Source organism: Oncorhynchus clarkii, chromosome 10 (genome assembly GCF_045791955.1).
Source record: "Oncorhynchus clarkii lewisi isolate Uvic-CL-2024 chromosome 10, UVic_Ocla_1.0, whole genome shotgun sequence".
Lineage (NCBI taxonomy): Eukaryota > Metazoa > Chordata > Actinopteri > Salmoniformes > Salmonidae > Oncorhynchus > Oncorhynchus clarkii.
In genome coordinates, this window is record NC_092156.1 from 61,278,567 (window position 1) to 61,293,850 (window position 15,284).

Consider the following 15,284-nt stretch of genomic DNA (forward strand, 5'->3'; position numbering starts at 1 on the left):
ATCAATATTTATTTACAGACACTGTAGTAAACTATAGTCTAATCATATTTAAGTTAATTTCCTTGGAAATATAAATACCACGTGATTCCCCGCTATGCATAGGCAGCCTACTCTATGTCAATGAGACCACACAAAAATATAAACGCAACATGGAACAATTTCAAATATTTTATTGAGTTACAGTTCATAGAAGAAAATCAGTCGATTGAAATAAATGAATTATGCCTTAATCTATGGATTTTACATTGGGGTGCAGCCATGGGCGGGCTTTGACCCACCCACTGGGGAGCCTGGATACACGTGGTCTGCGGTTGTGAGGCCGGTTGGGCATACGGCCGAATTCTCTAAAATTATGTTGGAAAAACTTATGCTCGAGAAATTAACATTAAATTCTCTGGCAACAGCTCTGTTGGACATTCCTGCAGTCAGCATACCAATTGCACACTCCCTCAAAACTTGATAAATCAGTGGCATTGTGTGGAGTGACAACTGCACATTTTAGGGTAGACTTTTATTTTCCCCAGCACAAGTTGCACCTGTGTAATGATCACGCTGTTTAATCAGTTTATTGATATGCCACAGTCAAGTGTGTGGATTATATTGGCAAAGGAGAAATGCTTACAAATAGGGATGTAAACAAATTTGTGCACTACATTTTAGCATATGGAAAATGTCTGGGATGTTTTATTTCAGCTCATTAAACATGGGACCGACATGTTGCGTGCATATTTTTGTCCAGTATACGAGGCACGCCCAACTAGGACAGGTAGGCTATTGAAATAATGTGACAAATATGTACTTTTAATACAATAGGTAGGGCTAGGCTTTTTCCAAATGATCTGCAAGACCAAAAAATATTTTCATCCCAAAGTTGTTTTATGACCATCGGCTCCCACCCGCAGTATGAAAAATGCCGACCGCGCCGCAATGATCTCTGTCGTGACCCGTAGGCAGCCCTCTTACGGTGATGCACACACACATTTCAGTTTGGAAACAGCCAAAACGATGATCGCAAAGCTACACTGCAAGTCGCAACTTCTTCTAACACTTCAAAATAAGTTTGATAGCGATAAGACCGTAAGGTAGTTTTTATGCAATAAAAGTCTAATTGTAGAATGCCCTGATACTTCCTTCGTTTACCTGTCAGTTTTGTGACATCTGGAAAGTAGTCCGCGCCGGAGTGCCTGCCCAAGGTGGATGACGTCATCACTGGAAGATCGAGAAGCTCTGTGCTGTGGCTCGATAAGGAAATAGCTCCAGTTCTGATTAACCAAATTCCAACAGTATGCACGTTACAAAAAATCCCTGCTAACTCCACCAACTACCGAATTTAGTTTTAAGTATTTTGCGGCCAGAGAAAAAAAGTGCTAAAAATATATTTAAAATAGTATTGTGGCTGGATGCTGTACGAGAATTGTGACAAACTGACAGGCTGTCTGTCGAACTTATCTTTCTTTTCGAATCCGGAGGACATAAAATAATATAGAGGTAAGATAGATATTGATTTTGAGACATGACATGTAGTATTTTCATATTTTAGTATACGCTTTTCTTATTGTGACGTGTGTAATTTTTAAAGATTGCTCAGAACAACCTGCGTTTCTCTGAAATGTCAACAGACCACTGAGCATACCGCAAGCATTTTATTTGCAAAGCCTTTTACATTTAATTAATCTCGTGTCATGTTAATTTAGCTTTTTACGACCCGCGGAAAAAAATAGGCTGCACTGCTCTGTCAACAGAGCGCGCTGCTTATTATTGGAGGTATTAGGTTACGAAATATGACCTTTTGGATATAATGTTAATGATACGTTAGAGACCCCACTGAGCAAGTTAGAACATGAAGAATCATAAGTATTGGTAAAACGTATTTTATGACATAAGGAAGTGAAATTTCAAAACCACAGAGCGTTTAGTGGGTGGGACACCCTATAATATGCTAACTCCAGGCTCTAGCCATATGTAACAAATGTGATTATTGTGGATTCTGTCACCATGAGCCTTAAGACACAACTCAAGGTAGCTAAGGGTAATTTTAACCAAATATAATTTGCATTTACTATTCATTTAAAAACTCCCAGTTATGACCCCACCCAGTAGGTGGCCGTAATACACGATTTTGGTGTAGTTCGCCGACAAAAACCTCAAAGAAGAAGACGTAAAACCGAAGTGAGCCGTGACCAAAAACTATTTCCACGTTTGCGATTTTGTCATTTAGACGTTTTATTAACACCCTGGAACTCAAAATATTATTATCTATCTATTTATCTACACAGCATCGCACACTTACCCCCAGGTATTATTTAATTCGCATTGGAGACAGGACTTGGTTGATAGATGTTATCTAGGTAACGCTAGCTAGTTGCGAAAGTTACCTAACGATGGCTGTGGTTTTTCACACTCAAATAGCCTCCATTATGGAGGTGCTAGCGAATGCAGCCGTGGCAGAGATTTGTAAACTCGTAGACGACGACTATGCAGTGTTTCGTTTGGAAGTAACTCAAAGCCAGAAAGAAAATGGGGCATTACGGAGGAAACTACAGTTACTGGAACTGAAGAAGGTGGCGCGAGAGCGCGCAGAAAGGACAATGCGAGAGCGCGTCCTCGCCAGTCGTCCCAGTAGTGTCAAGATCCTCGACCGATACAGAGGATTGGCAAGAGGTACATTTTGCATGAGGCTGCGTGGCCTATTGCCCCGTTACCCTCTGCACATGTGCCTTTGTGTTAGCCAGAATTGGGTCTTGGTTAGTTTTTGGATAGCCTAATTCGCCTGATTACTTATCTGTCTTGCAATATAACGTTGAGCATTGACAGTAGCTAACCTAACCACTTCTTTTCCACCAATAACTCTCTCGGGTGACTTACATCTCACTGGAGGCCACGTGAGCTTTGTGAAGCCAGGAGGACACAATACATGGAGAGATGACCAACCAATCACTGTTGATGAGGGGAGTGGAACCTCAACCCAGCATGTTATTGTGATAGAGGTTAGTGTAATAGTCAGAATAACAGTACATTTCAGAAAGGCTCCACTCAGCTATTCACTTGCTTACATGTACATCATTTATCTGCCATAGCGGAGCTTGTGTGACTTCTCTACGGCATTGTCACCCAATTCTACTCAATACTGTCAATAACCTCCCCTCTTCTTGTGTTAGTCTGCAGATGCTGCTGGTCCTGGAGTCAAGCAGGAGAGTTCTGAAGGAGAGGATGACCCACGGCACATCCAAACTGGAGTGCCTCCTGTAGCCATGGAGGACCCCATCACTGCCCCAGCGGCACCCAGGACCCGACACAGCATCACGGAGGTTGGTGGAACACTGAATGCCACCCTCAAGTCAGAGACAGACACCAATAATTTAACGGGTCTGGGGCGATTGGGCTGTCCTCCTGCTCTCCGCTCAGAATATTTACTTGATGGTAACCCAAGCACGAGGATGGATCTGTCCCATCAGGACTTAGGTGACACATTACAGACTGGCAATGATCCGTCCTGTTCATACGCTACAGAGATGATACCTGGTGACATGCCAGTCATCTTAGATACACAGACTAATCCAATGAGAGGGGACTGGAACCGGTACAGTAGTAGTGTATACCCTGAAGGGTGCCTAGATAAGAAAGGGGAGGTTATAGTGATAGATGAGGTGACTGTGAAAGTGGAGGGTGCTGCTCCTCTGACATGGAATGCAGACAAGACTCACTTAGGAGAAGGCCACTCACAGGGCAACACCAGTGACTTCTTAGATTGCAGGGAAAGCTTAGAGACAAATCTAACTGTTGCAACCCACTCCCCTTTACACACGCTCAAGGATCATGACCCACTGTCCACGCCGATGTCACCTTCCGATTCACAATACCTTTTCGATCAGGTATTGAACTCAAACAACAGGGCTAGAGTCCAGGCTCGGGGAGGGGGAGCCACATCAGGCAATAGCAAAGAGAAACGGTTCCTCTGCATGTTCTGTAACAAAGGCTTCAGCAGCTCCCAGAAGGTGGAGATCCACCAGAGGGTCCACACAGGGGAGAAACCATACAGCTGTACCCAGTGTCATATGTGCTTCACCCAGGCTGGTGACCTGAAGAGGCACCAGAGGGTCCACACAGGGGTGAAACCCTTTAGCTGTACCCAGTGTCACATGAGCTTCACCCAGGCTGGCAACCTGAAGAGGCACCAGAGGGTCCACACAGGGGAGAAATCCTACAGCAACCCTCAAGTGTGAGAAGAGGTTCTCCCACCAGCACCAACTGAACATGCACTTAAGTCCACACGGGGAAAGGCCATTTGCCTGTATGCACTACGGGAAGGGGTACTCCGAGGATACACCAGCAGAAAAAACATTCCACGGATTGACCTAGAAATGAACCATTCCACTTGATAGCTTCTGACGTTTAGATCAAACCATGCATTAAAGATAAATGTTAATTGGTGTCAGCAGAAAGGCTCCACATATGCATTTGGAATAACAGATTTCAGTGTTGAATACTTCTGGGTAGAACATTGCATCCAGACATGATATAAGCCTAAAAAGTTGGTTTCATGGTGTTTGTACTGTGTAGGATATGATGTTCAACTACCTAATGTTTTTCCCAAGACACTTTTAATGAGAAAATTAATGCAGTTTATCAAGTTCATTCAGATTTTTAGTTGAGACATATGTGTGGTTTTATATGGTGTATTTAAAATGTATGTTTAATAATCACAAAATGGGGCTTTTCATTAATTGAGACACTCTTTAGTATATATCACATCTGCTCTCACCCTACTCTTAAAACACCAGGCAGCGCTTTATAACCAATATTTAAAAATTTTTTTAATTAAAAAGCCATTCTGCATGCTTGAATGGACGCGTTTTTGAATAGCTGTTTTTACATGGTCCTTCATATCGCCAGATTCTGACTCCGCTACATTTAAGATGTTCCATTACCCAAAATAGGCTTAAATGTTGCTCAGATGAGTTACCCTGCCCTCCTAAGCCATGTGAGGCTGTTGTCACCACCCACAACACACACACGGACGAAGCTGTCGAGTCCCAGAAAATGAGTAGCGAGGCCTTACACACCTCTCTCATCACACAGTCAACCATTGGTCAGGTAGTGACCACCCTCCCCAGCTGGGACCTGCCCCGTAAGAGAGAAGAAATCAGGAGGAAAGAGCTGTCAAACATATGGCACGCAGCTATACATTTGTTATATCACTTTCTTCTATATATTTTTTGGGGGGTGGAGGGGAAACAAATTCATAATACATTAAAATGACTCAAACCAAATCGAAACTGTAAAAAATATAATTGACTTACATTTACAGTGCATTCAGAAAGTATTCAGACCCCTTGACTTTACACATTTTGTTAAGTTACAGCTTTATTCTAAAATTGATTAAATTGTTTTTCCCCCCTCAATCTACACACAATACCCCATAATGACAAAACAAAAACAGGTTTAGACATTTTTGCACGTTTATTAAGAATAGAAAACATATGTAAATGTGATAAGTATTCAGACCCTTTACTCAGTACTTTGTTGAAGCATCTTTGGCAGCGATTACAGCCTCGAGTCTTCTTGGGTATGACGCTGCAAGCTTGGTACATCTGTATTTGGGGAGTCTCTCCCATTCTTCTCTGTAGATCCTCTCAAGCGCTGTCAGGTTGGATGGGGAGCGTCGCTGCACAGCTATTTTCAGGTCTCACCAGAGATGTTCGATCGATCGGGTTCAAATCTGGGCTCTGGCTGGGCCACAAGGACATTCAGAAACTTGTCCCGAAGCCACTCCTGCGTTGTCTTGGCTGTGTGCTTAGGATCGTTGTCCTGCTGGAAGGTGAACCTTCACCCCAGTCGGAGGTCCTGAGCGCTCTGGAGCAGGTTTTCATCAAGGATCTCTGTACTTTGGTCCGTTCATCTTTCCCTCTCCTGACTAGTCTCCCAGTCCCTGAAAAACATTCCCACAGCATGATGCATTCAGGTCAAAGAGTTCAATCTTGGTTTCATCTGACCAGAGAATCTTGTTTCTCATGGTCTTTTGTGCCTTTTGGTAAACTCCAAGCGGGCTGTCCTGTGACTTTTACTGAGGAGTGGCTTCCGTCTGGCCACTCTACCATAAAGGCCTGATTGGTGGAGTGCTGCAGAGATGGTTGTCCTTCTGGAAGTTTCTCCCATCTCCACAGAGGAACTCTGGAGCTCTGTCAGAGTGACCATCGGGTTCTTGGTCACCTCAGGTTCTCCACTGATTACTCTGTTTGGCCGGGTGGCCAGCTCTAGGAAGAGTCTTGGTGGTTCAAAACTTCTCCCATTTAAGAATGATGGAGGCCACTGTTTTTGGGGACCTTCAATGCTGCAGACATTTTTTGGTACCCTTCCCAGATCTGTGCCTCGACACAATCCTGTCTCGGAGCACTACGGACAATTCCTGTTGGCTCTCCACAACCGACTGGCCGGTCCTCAGCGGGGTTCCATCCAGAAGGGGTCTCCCCCTTCCCTGGAGAACGGAGCTGTTCTCGACCCAACCAACCAGCCATGGAGATACGTTACTCGCCGTGGAAGTCAAAGACAGCATCCTCTAGAAATGGGTCTCCTTGGAGATGTTGATCCCGGACCCGACACAGCTTTGCCGCCCTGGATCCAGAGGTTCCAGTGCCGCCGCCTTTGGGGGTTTGCCATTCAAGATCGGATCCGGAGGTACCTATGTCTTTGTCCTCTGTTCTGTCTCCCTCTCCGGTGACATTTACCTCGGGTTCAGATCCTCGGGGGCTCCCACCCGCATCAAACCGTGAGGCTGCCTGAGAGACCTACCCATTTGACATCGCCAGACATCTCGGTTCCCAGGGCAAAAACTCTGTGCAACCCAGGAGCACGAGTACAGAACATCACAAGGCTGCTTCCGACTGTTCTACGACAGATGCCGGTAGCTGACACTGTCGTAGTCCATGTGGGGTCAAACGACATCAGGAGGGCTAGCTTGGAACATCTGAAAATTGATTTTAAAGAACTGATTTTAGCATTTAAAAGACTCAAAAAAAACAGCCAATCAGGTGCCACAGAATGACTTTTGCAGTTGGCTCAGAACAGGGCAGCACGGCTGGCCCTTAAAAGTACATGGAGAGCTAACATTAATGACATGCATGTCAATCTCTCATGGCTCAAAGTGAAAGAGAGATTTACTTCCTCATTACTTGTTTTTGTCTGTTTTAAAATACAAGCGCACAGCTCGGACACCCATGCATACCCCACAAGACATGCCACAAGAGGTCTCTTCACAGCCCCCAAGTCCAGAACAGACTGGGAGGCGCACAGTAATAGCTACACGGGCCCCAGGACACACAGTGTATTGTGAATTCTGTAATGAATGTATTGTAATGTAAAATTATATAACCGCCTTAATTTTGCCAGACCCCAGGAAGAGTAGCTGCTGTCTTGGCAGGAACTAATGGGGATCCATAATATACAAATGGAAACGAGATATATCTGAGCTAAGGGTCCAAATACTGTGAATACTTTTAGAGAGATGGTAAACATAGGCTACTTACTTGTTATAGCCTTTCACAAACCTTGGTTCATCTCCTGTTTCTGATGTACAAGTACACCCCCTGGACAAGACGGGCTAAGGCCCTATTGCAGGGCCCTAGCCCGAATCTAGCTCCTTAATGCTGAGTGCCAAGCGGAGACGCATCAGGGCCCGTTTTTACAGTCTTTGGTATGACTCGGCCAGGGATTGAACTCACAATCTTCCAATCTCAGGGCAGACACTAACCATAAGGCCACTGAGTTGATCAGACTATAACAAGGACAGTCCCTATATGCCGCACACCTACGGCAGTGGTAGAAACAGTTAACCTTGTTCAGTCGTCCGTTATTATTATTATTTTTTATTTTTGGGTGGGCCCTAAGTGTCAGCCCGAACAGTCCCTGATATTCCCTGCCCTGCAGTGAGAAAAGAGGAGGGTCAGAGGAAATATTTTGGCAAACAGGATCAGACATGGGGACATTCCAATGTTACTTAATGGCTCCCTTGATGTGATATGTAGTGTAAAGATGCATTTTAAAAAATCTTTCTATTTTATCCCTTCTGGTTGAGGTCATCAAGGATATGTACTCTACTGAGAGCATCATCAAGCCATTCTTTAGGGTATGGACAGGCCTCAAGCTGTCTACATTTTCATAGCCTAATTTTCAACATATGTTTTTCAACATATGTTTTACTTATTTTCTACTCTATTCTTGCTAACACACTGTTCTTTATAAACACGTCTGCTCACAGCTTTAAGAAAAACTGATCATAGGAGATTTGATGTAACGTAATAAGCAGTACCGTATTTCAAAGAACAGCACGCATACCTTTTTCATTTAACTACACCCTTCCAGCTATGACGCCAACCAATAAGATCATTTCTCTTAAGTAAACGGAAGGGAACAAGGACCTAGAACGATTTCGATGTTATCGTGATCTAGACGTTTATTAACACCTTGGAACACAAAATATGATTAATTTAACTTCACAGCATCACACACTTACCCCAGGTAGTCTTTAATTCGCGCTGGAGACGGGAATTGGTTCATATATGTTATCTAGCTAACTGCTAACAATGGCTGACTATATGGTTTTTCACACTCAAATAGCCTCCATCATGGAGGTGCTAGCAAACGCAGCCGTGGCAGATATCTGTAAACTCGTAGACGACGACTATGCAGTGTTTCGTTTGGAAATAACTCAAAGCCAGAAAGAAAACAGGGCATTGCGGAGGAAACTAGAGCTACTGGAACTGAAGGTGGCACGGGAGCGGGAAGAGAGGACAACGAGAGAGCGCGTCCTCGCCAGTCGTCCCAGTAGTGTCAAGATCCTCGACCGATACAGAGGAATGACAAGAGGTACATTCTGCAGAAGGTTGCGGGCCCTGTCGCCCCATTCCCCTCTGCGCATGTGTTCAGATGTGTTACAGAATTGGGTCTTTATCAGTTTTTGGATAGTATACCATACTTCCCCTGATTACAAGGCTATCTTGCACATATATTTTTATTTAACCAGCCAGGTCAATTAAGAACAAATTCTTCTTGCACAAAGATTCTTTATTGAATTTCCTATTGTCATACTCAATTTTTAAAAAGTGATGCATGGAACATAATCAATCAATAAATAGTGTATTAACAAGTTATGAGAAGTTACCTTACATCCAGGGCCAGATTACCGAATAGGCATTAATAGGCTCTATTTTAATTTCACCTGACCAAAGCACCGGTTCCATTCCAAGTGCCAATGCCATGTAGCAAACTCCAGGCATTTACATTTGTTGCTTGTCATATGAATCAGGCTGTAATACACAATGAATTGATATATACAGCCTGAAACTAAATGGGATGGGCATTGACATTTTTTGACTGTTGGAGTACTCGCATGCTTTTTTTGGGGGGGGGGGTATATTTTTAGAACTCAAGGAAAAATGTGTGCATTTATCTATATGCCAACAGATTGCAACAATGCCTAATTTATCATAACCATTAGAGATAAAGTCTGAATTGCTAAATTGCCCCGTATATATTCAGTCATTTAAAAAGCAAGCTCCATTTAAGATTCATTTATTGAAACTGTAATATCAACTGGTAGTAACTGGATTGTTCTCAATCCTCCCCTGATTCAGAATATACCATTTTCATTATCCTGGCATGCTTGGTTCAATAGCTATTGACGATGAAAAACGAATATCCAGTATAAAACTAATTTTACCTCAGTGCCAAACTGAACCAGCTCTCTGAAAAGTGGGGTAAACAATACTTTCCAGTCTATATTTTGTCTCAAATTTCACAGCTGCTAGAGTAAGTTTAAATGTATAGTATGTACATTTACACAATTTTGCAAGAATTTGTTTCAGGCTGTAAATACCAATTAATTGTGTATTACAGGCTTATTAATCAGAATAATTTGTTGAATAACATGAAATAGAGTTCTATGGCCACGCACACCAGTGGTGGGTTTGTCATCAAAATGAGAATGTGGTGGGTTTGTCGTTGAAATGAGAATGCATGAGCAGAAAATAACCCCATGTATGGTGGTGGATCTTTGGTCCTGGAGCCCTTTAACGTCAACGGCATAATGAACTTTACACAGTTGTAGACAATGTCAATAGTGTACAATATAGCGTTGAGCATTGACAGTAACCTAACCAACTCTTTTCCTCCAATCACTCTCTCAGGTGAAGGACATCTCACTAGAGGCCACGGGAGCTTTGTGAAGCCAGCTATAGATGAGGGGAGTGGAACCTCAACCCAGCACGTTATCATGATAGAGGTTAGTGTCATAGTGTAACATGAAAAATTACAGTACGTCAAATGTGGCCCATTAATTAATTTCAGAAAGGCTCCCCTCAGCTATTCAGTCATGTACATCCTCATTTATCTGCCATAGGGGAGTTTGTGAGACTTCCCTATGACATTGTTATCCAATTCAACTCATGTACCGATATTAACCTCCTCTCTTGTCTCAGTCTGCAGATGGAGAAGCTGCAGGTCCTGGGGTCAAGCAGGAGAGGTCTGAAGGAGAGGTCCCACAACACAGAAGAGACATCGAGATTGGAGCGCCCCCTGTTGCCACAGAGAACCACGCCGCCACGCCCCAACCCAGGCCCTGCCGCAGCATCACAGAGGTCAGTAGAATTCAGAACACCGTCTTCAAGTCAGAGACAGACACAGAGACTTTAAACACAAACGCTCTTGCACACAGGATCTGACCACAGATCAGACCCTGAGAGACTGGGCTTTCCTGCTCCTGGCTCAGAGTATTTACTTTACGGTAACCCGAGCATGAGGACGATTCAATCCCATTGGGACCCTGACAACATGCCCTTGGGTTTAGAGACACAGACTGACCTGTCAAGAGAGGACTGGAACCAGTACAGTAGTAGTGTATAGGAACCAAACAGTGGTGAAATCCTTCATCTGTACCCAGTGTCATATGCGCTTTACCCAAGCTGGCCATCTGAAGAGGCACCAGATGGTCCACACAGGAGAAATCCTACAGCTGGCCCCAGTGTGAGAAGAGGTTCTCCCAACAGCACCAACTGAAAAGGCACCAGATGGTCCACACAGGAGAAAGGCCATTCGGTGGTACGCACTGCGGGAAGAGGTTCTCAGAGAGGTGCTACCTCAGGATACACCAGCAGAAAAACCATTCCACTCTGCTGCTGGCATAAACCACGTTTCCATCCACAGATGAAAATCATGGCAGCTGTGATGGACAAATATAAATATTCTTGTTCGTTGCCATAATAATCTCATAATGTGGATAGCCTACCTCCACTGTATCTGCGAGCTGTTGACTAGAGCGCAGGTACCAAGACCAGAGTAGGTACATTTGCTATTTAACTCAATGGTTTGTGACAAAACGGTAGAGTTGAAAATGTGATGGAAACATTGAATGGAAATATTGTACTTTTGATGTTTATTCTGTACATGAAAACTTAAGCGAAAAGGTATGTTTTGTGTGCACTACGTCATCAAGCACTGAATTTGATCTGCAACAAGTCTGTTTGGTGGAAACATACCACTGGTGGGAACATCCGCATATTTTCTTGAAAATCTGTCATCAATTGAATGGATACCTAGCTATAGAAAGTAACCATTCCACTCGATAGCTTCTGACGTTTAGATCAAACCCTGCATTAAAGACACAGATTCATTTTCATTGTTTTCAGCAGAGAAAAATTGACATTCATTTGTAATAAAGACAGTAACAGAATCAGTGTTGAATATTCCTGGGTAGAATATTGCATCCAGACATTGTGTGATATATAAGGCATATATAAGCCTAAAAAGTCTGTTACATATTGAGTTTGTACTGAGTATGATGTGTTTCATGACTTCCATTCAACTACTTCATTATATATACTGTATATAAGGTATATAGAATGGGGTCCTAAATTATTGACACTCTTGATAAACTATAGTATTTTCCCTGATATTTATCAAGGGTGCCAATCATTTTGCAGTTACATTTACATGTACAGGAATTTGACTTTGTGAAATTGTATAGGACTCAAACATAGTGGGGATGGGTAAACACTCCATGTTGAAATTGTGTTTATTATCTGTGTGTACGTAGCTGAGGGAGTGTATGTCTGTGTAATCTGTATCACCTCTCATCCAGGAGGAGGAGGGTCCAGAGGTGCTGCTGGTGAAGGAGGAGGGTCTGGGGAACCCTGAGGGGACCATGGTCATGGAGGACAACCAGACTACACCTCCTCCTGAACCCACAGAGGAACCAGCTGAGCAGCACAGGACCACACAGAGTCTCAATGAGGTGAGCCCACTGTGAACTACTGTCCGAATGGTATTAGGTCAGGGCCAGTATCCACAAAGTGTCTCAGAGCAGGAGTGCTGATCTAAGATATACTTATATTCATTATGATCTAAAAGGCAAAACTGATCCTAGATCAGCACCTCTCCTCAGACTCTTTGTGGATACTGGCCCAGGTCTTGATTCGTTGTCTTAAGTGCGGGACCATGCCTCTTGAATGATCAAATCATTAGTGTCAAGTAATAAAATCAACTAACATGTTTGCATAATACTCATAGCAATCCCTCATTGCCCAACCAGAAGATGCTTCATAGCAGGGTTCTCATATCAGATTTCTTGATCCAATATCCTCTCACTCTGTATCTCTTACAGTCAGTAGACATGGAGGATGGGAAGCCTGATCTGCTGCTGGTCAAAGAGGAGACAATAGAAGACAGACCAGAGAGCATTGACCTGCTGAGTGGACTAAAGATGGGGGAGCAAGGTAAGGGAGAAATACATATAACCTACATACAGTAATAGAGCTTCAATAGGAATAGTGATGCACCTGGTTACTATTCTTTCTTAATTTTCTTCATTCATAAAATTAAATCAATACAATGTATGTTTAGTTACCAAAACACACACATTATAATGTATGAACTTCACCAGGTAATTGACTCAAGATATGGAGAATGGTAGAATTCTCTGCCATGTTTTTGAAGTCTATTTTTAACCTGTTGCTGCAGGTGGTTGGCTGGAGGCTAACAGAGGAGACTGGGCGACCATCTTAGATTTCCAGACCCAGACCGGTGCAGCCAAAGGCCCAGGGGATGACATCACTGAGCAGGCCAGGACCAGAGGCGACATAGTGGAGGTCAGTGGATGGGACAGCGTCTTCAACTCTGGGCTGGGGAACAACGCTGTTAACCACAACCAGAAACAGACAGTTGAACACAAAACAACAAACAAACTTAGTCTCCATGACAACAGACTGGCTGAGACCAGGGCGAGGCGTAGATTTGGTCCGCGGGGACGGGGAGGTGTCAGTATGCGGCGGGAGAGAACAGACTCGGCTAGCGATGCTCCGTCCTGCTCCTATAGTTGTGATTCAGAGATACTGATGGCGCCAGGTGCTACCTTCAGCCTGCCTTCTATAGGATCTATGAACTGGAACATGGACCCTCCGACAACAGAGACACTTCCTGGCCTTCATCCTCCTCACACTCTCCTAATGTTAAACCAGACCTCAGTCAATGCCAGTGGCTCAACACTAAATGGCAGCACCAGCCCATTGACAAATGACAGTAGTGGTAACTCGATCAGTAGATCCGGTGGAAAAGAGAAGCGCTTTCCGTGTTCATTCTGTGGGAAAGCCTTCAGTTTCCCCAAACAGGTGGAGATCCACCAGAGGATGCACACGGGGGAGAAACCATTCAGCTGCCACCTGTGCCGGGCTAGTTTCTCCGACTCTTCCAACCTAAAGAGGCACCAGAGGATGCACACGGGGGAGAAACCGTTCAGCTGCCATGTGTGCCAGGCTAGTTTCTCACACTCATTCAACCTAAAGAGGCACCAGAGGGTCCACACAGGGGAGAAATCCTACAGCTTCCCCAGTGTGAGAAGAGGTTCTCCCACCAGCACCAGCTGAATATGTATCTGAAGGTCCACATGGGAGAAAGACCATTCTCCTGTACGCACTGTGGGAAGAGGTTCTCAGAGAGAAGCTACCTCAGGATACACCAACAGGAAATGCACACGGCCCATGAATAGTGTATGTGCATGTAGTAGTACTAGCTAGTTTGTAGTTAATTCTATTGGTTTTGGATGTATAGGGAACTGGATGAGGTGAACTGAGGAAAGAATGAGTGTGATGAGGCAGAGTAGATGATATGGTGATGGTTGGTGTTTTGATGTCTGTAAAATTGCTTAATTGATGGGTCCAACCCTGACTGCATGTCCCATTAGGTTGATACTTGTGTTTTATAGTGAGATAATGAGTGCCTTAATTCACATTTACTTGACATAAAGTAGTGAAGATGTGTGTAATGTTGAACCTTTTCCAAAGTATTCAAACATGTATTTTATTAAAGTGAGGGTACCAGATTTACATTAAGGTAAAGTGTTAGTGAAAAGTATCATGTATCGTTTTGTGCAATACAAGTACTGAACGTCACATTATGTGAGTGTATGACCATCTTGTTGACATTAAATACAAAATTGACTCTGTGCTGACTGACTTAGTTATTTTTGTATCATTGCAGGGACTGAGTTTCCCTTGTCTCAGTCGAACAAAAAACGTAATTATTGAATCAACACATATGCCAATTTTAAAAAAAAAAAAACTCCAATGGTGCTATAATGTTAGGTACTTGATTCAGTGTTAGAGATGGCTTGACCGTTGTTAACATTTTTTTTTATATCATGTCATGTTTCTGTGTGTACAGCAAAGAGTTTCTAACATACCAAAAACCAGGGATAGATGGCAGTATTTGCGCAAAACTGAAACCGCGAACCACCACATTCAACCCCAGTAAAGTGACCCGGAACATGGATGAGTACAAACAGACCAGCTTCAAACTCCGTACGGCAATCAAAGAAGCAAAAAGTCAGAACAGGGACAAAGTGTAGTTGCAATTCATCGGCTAGGACACAAGACGCACGTGACAGGGACTGTTAACTCTTAAATGGCTGACAGCCGGACGGCATCCCAAGCCGCGTCCTCAGAGCATGTGCAGACCAGCTGGCTGGAGTTTTTACGGACATATTCAATCTGTCTCTATCCTTGTCTGCCGTCCCCACATGCTTCAATTATTCCACTATTATTCTTGTACCCAATCAAGCCAAGGTAACTGAACTAAATGACTATCGCACCATAGCATTCACTTCTGTCACCATGAAGTGCTTAGAGAGGCTAGTCAAGGGCCATATCACCACAACCTTACTGCCCCAACAGATTCACAGATGACGCAATCACCATCGCACTAGAAAAACTGCCCTATCCCACCTGAACAAGAGGAATACT

General features: G+C 43.7%; 1 protein-coding gene and 1 pseudogene across 1 annotated transcript; both read left to right on the forward strand.

The window, feature by feature from the left end:
* The first annotated feature begins 2,124 nt into the window (after positions 1–2,124).
* Positions 2,125–4,860, forward strand: LOC139419700 (uncharacterized). The gene is made up of 3 exons (XM_071169685.1): positions 2,125–2,661; positions 2,878–2,987; positions 3,159–4,860. The coding sequence occupies exons 1-3, from the start codon at positions 2,382–2,384 to the stop codon at positions 4,221–4,223; spliced, it is 1,455 nt and encodes a 484-aa protein (XP_071025786.1). The 5' UTR covers positions 2,125–2,381; the 3' UTR covers positions 4,224–4,860.
* A 3,534-nt stretch (positions 4,861–8,394) lies between these two features.
* Positions 8,395–14,258, forward strand: LOC139418915 (uncharacterized; annotated as a pseudogene).
* The last annotated feature ends 1,026 nt before the right edge of the window (positions 14,259–15,284 follow it).

Coding starts and splice junctions, on each gene's coding strand:
- LOC139419700 (XM_071169685.1), top strand. CDS start 2,382: ATGGCTGTGGTTTTTCACACTCAAATAGCCTCCATTATGGAGGTGCTA. Junction 2,662..2,877: donor ATACAGAGGATTGGCAAGAG/GTACATTTTGCA, acceptor ATCTCACTGGAG/GCCACGTGAGCTTTGTGAAG. Junction 2,988..3,158: donor AGCATGTTATTGTGATAGAG/GTTAGTGTAATA, acceptor TTCTTGTGTTAG/TCTGCAGATGCTGCTGGTCC.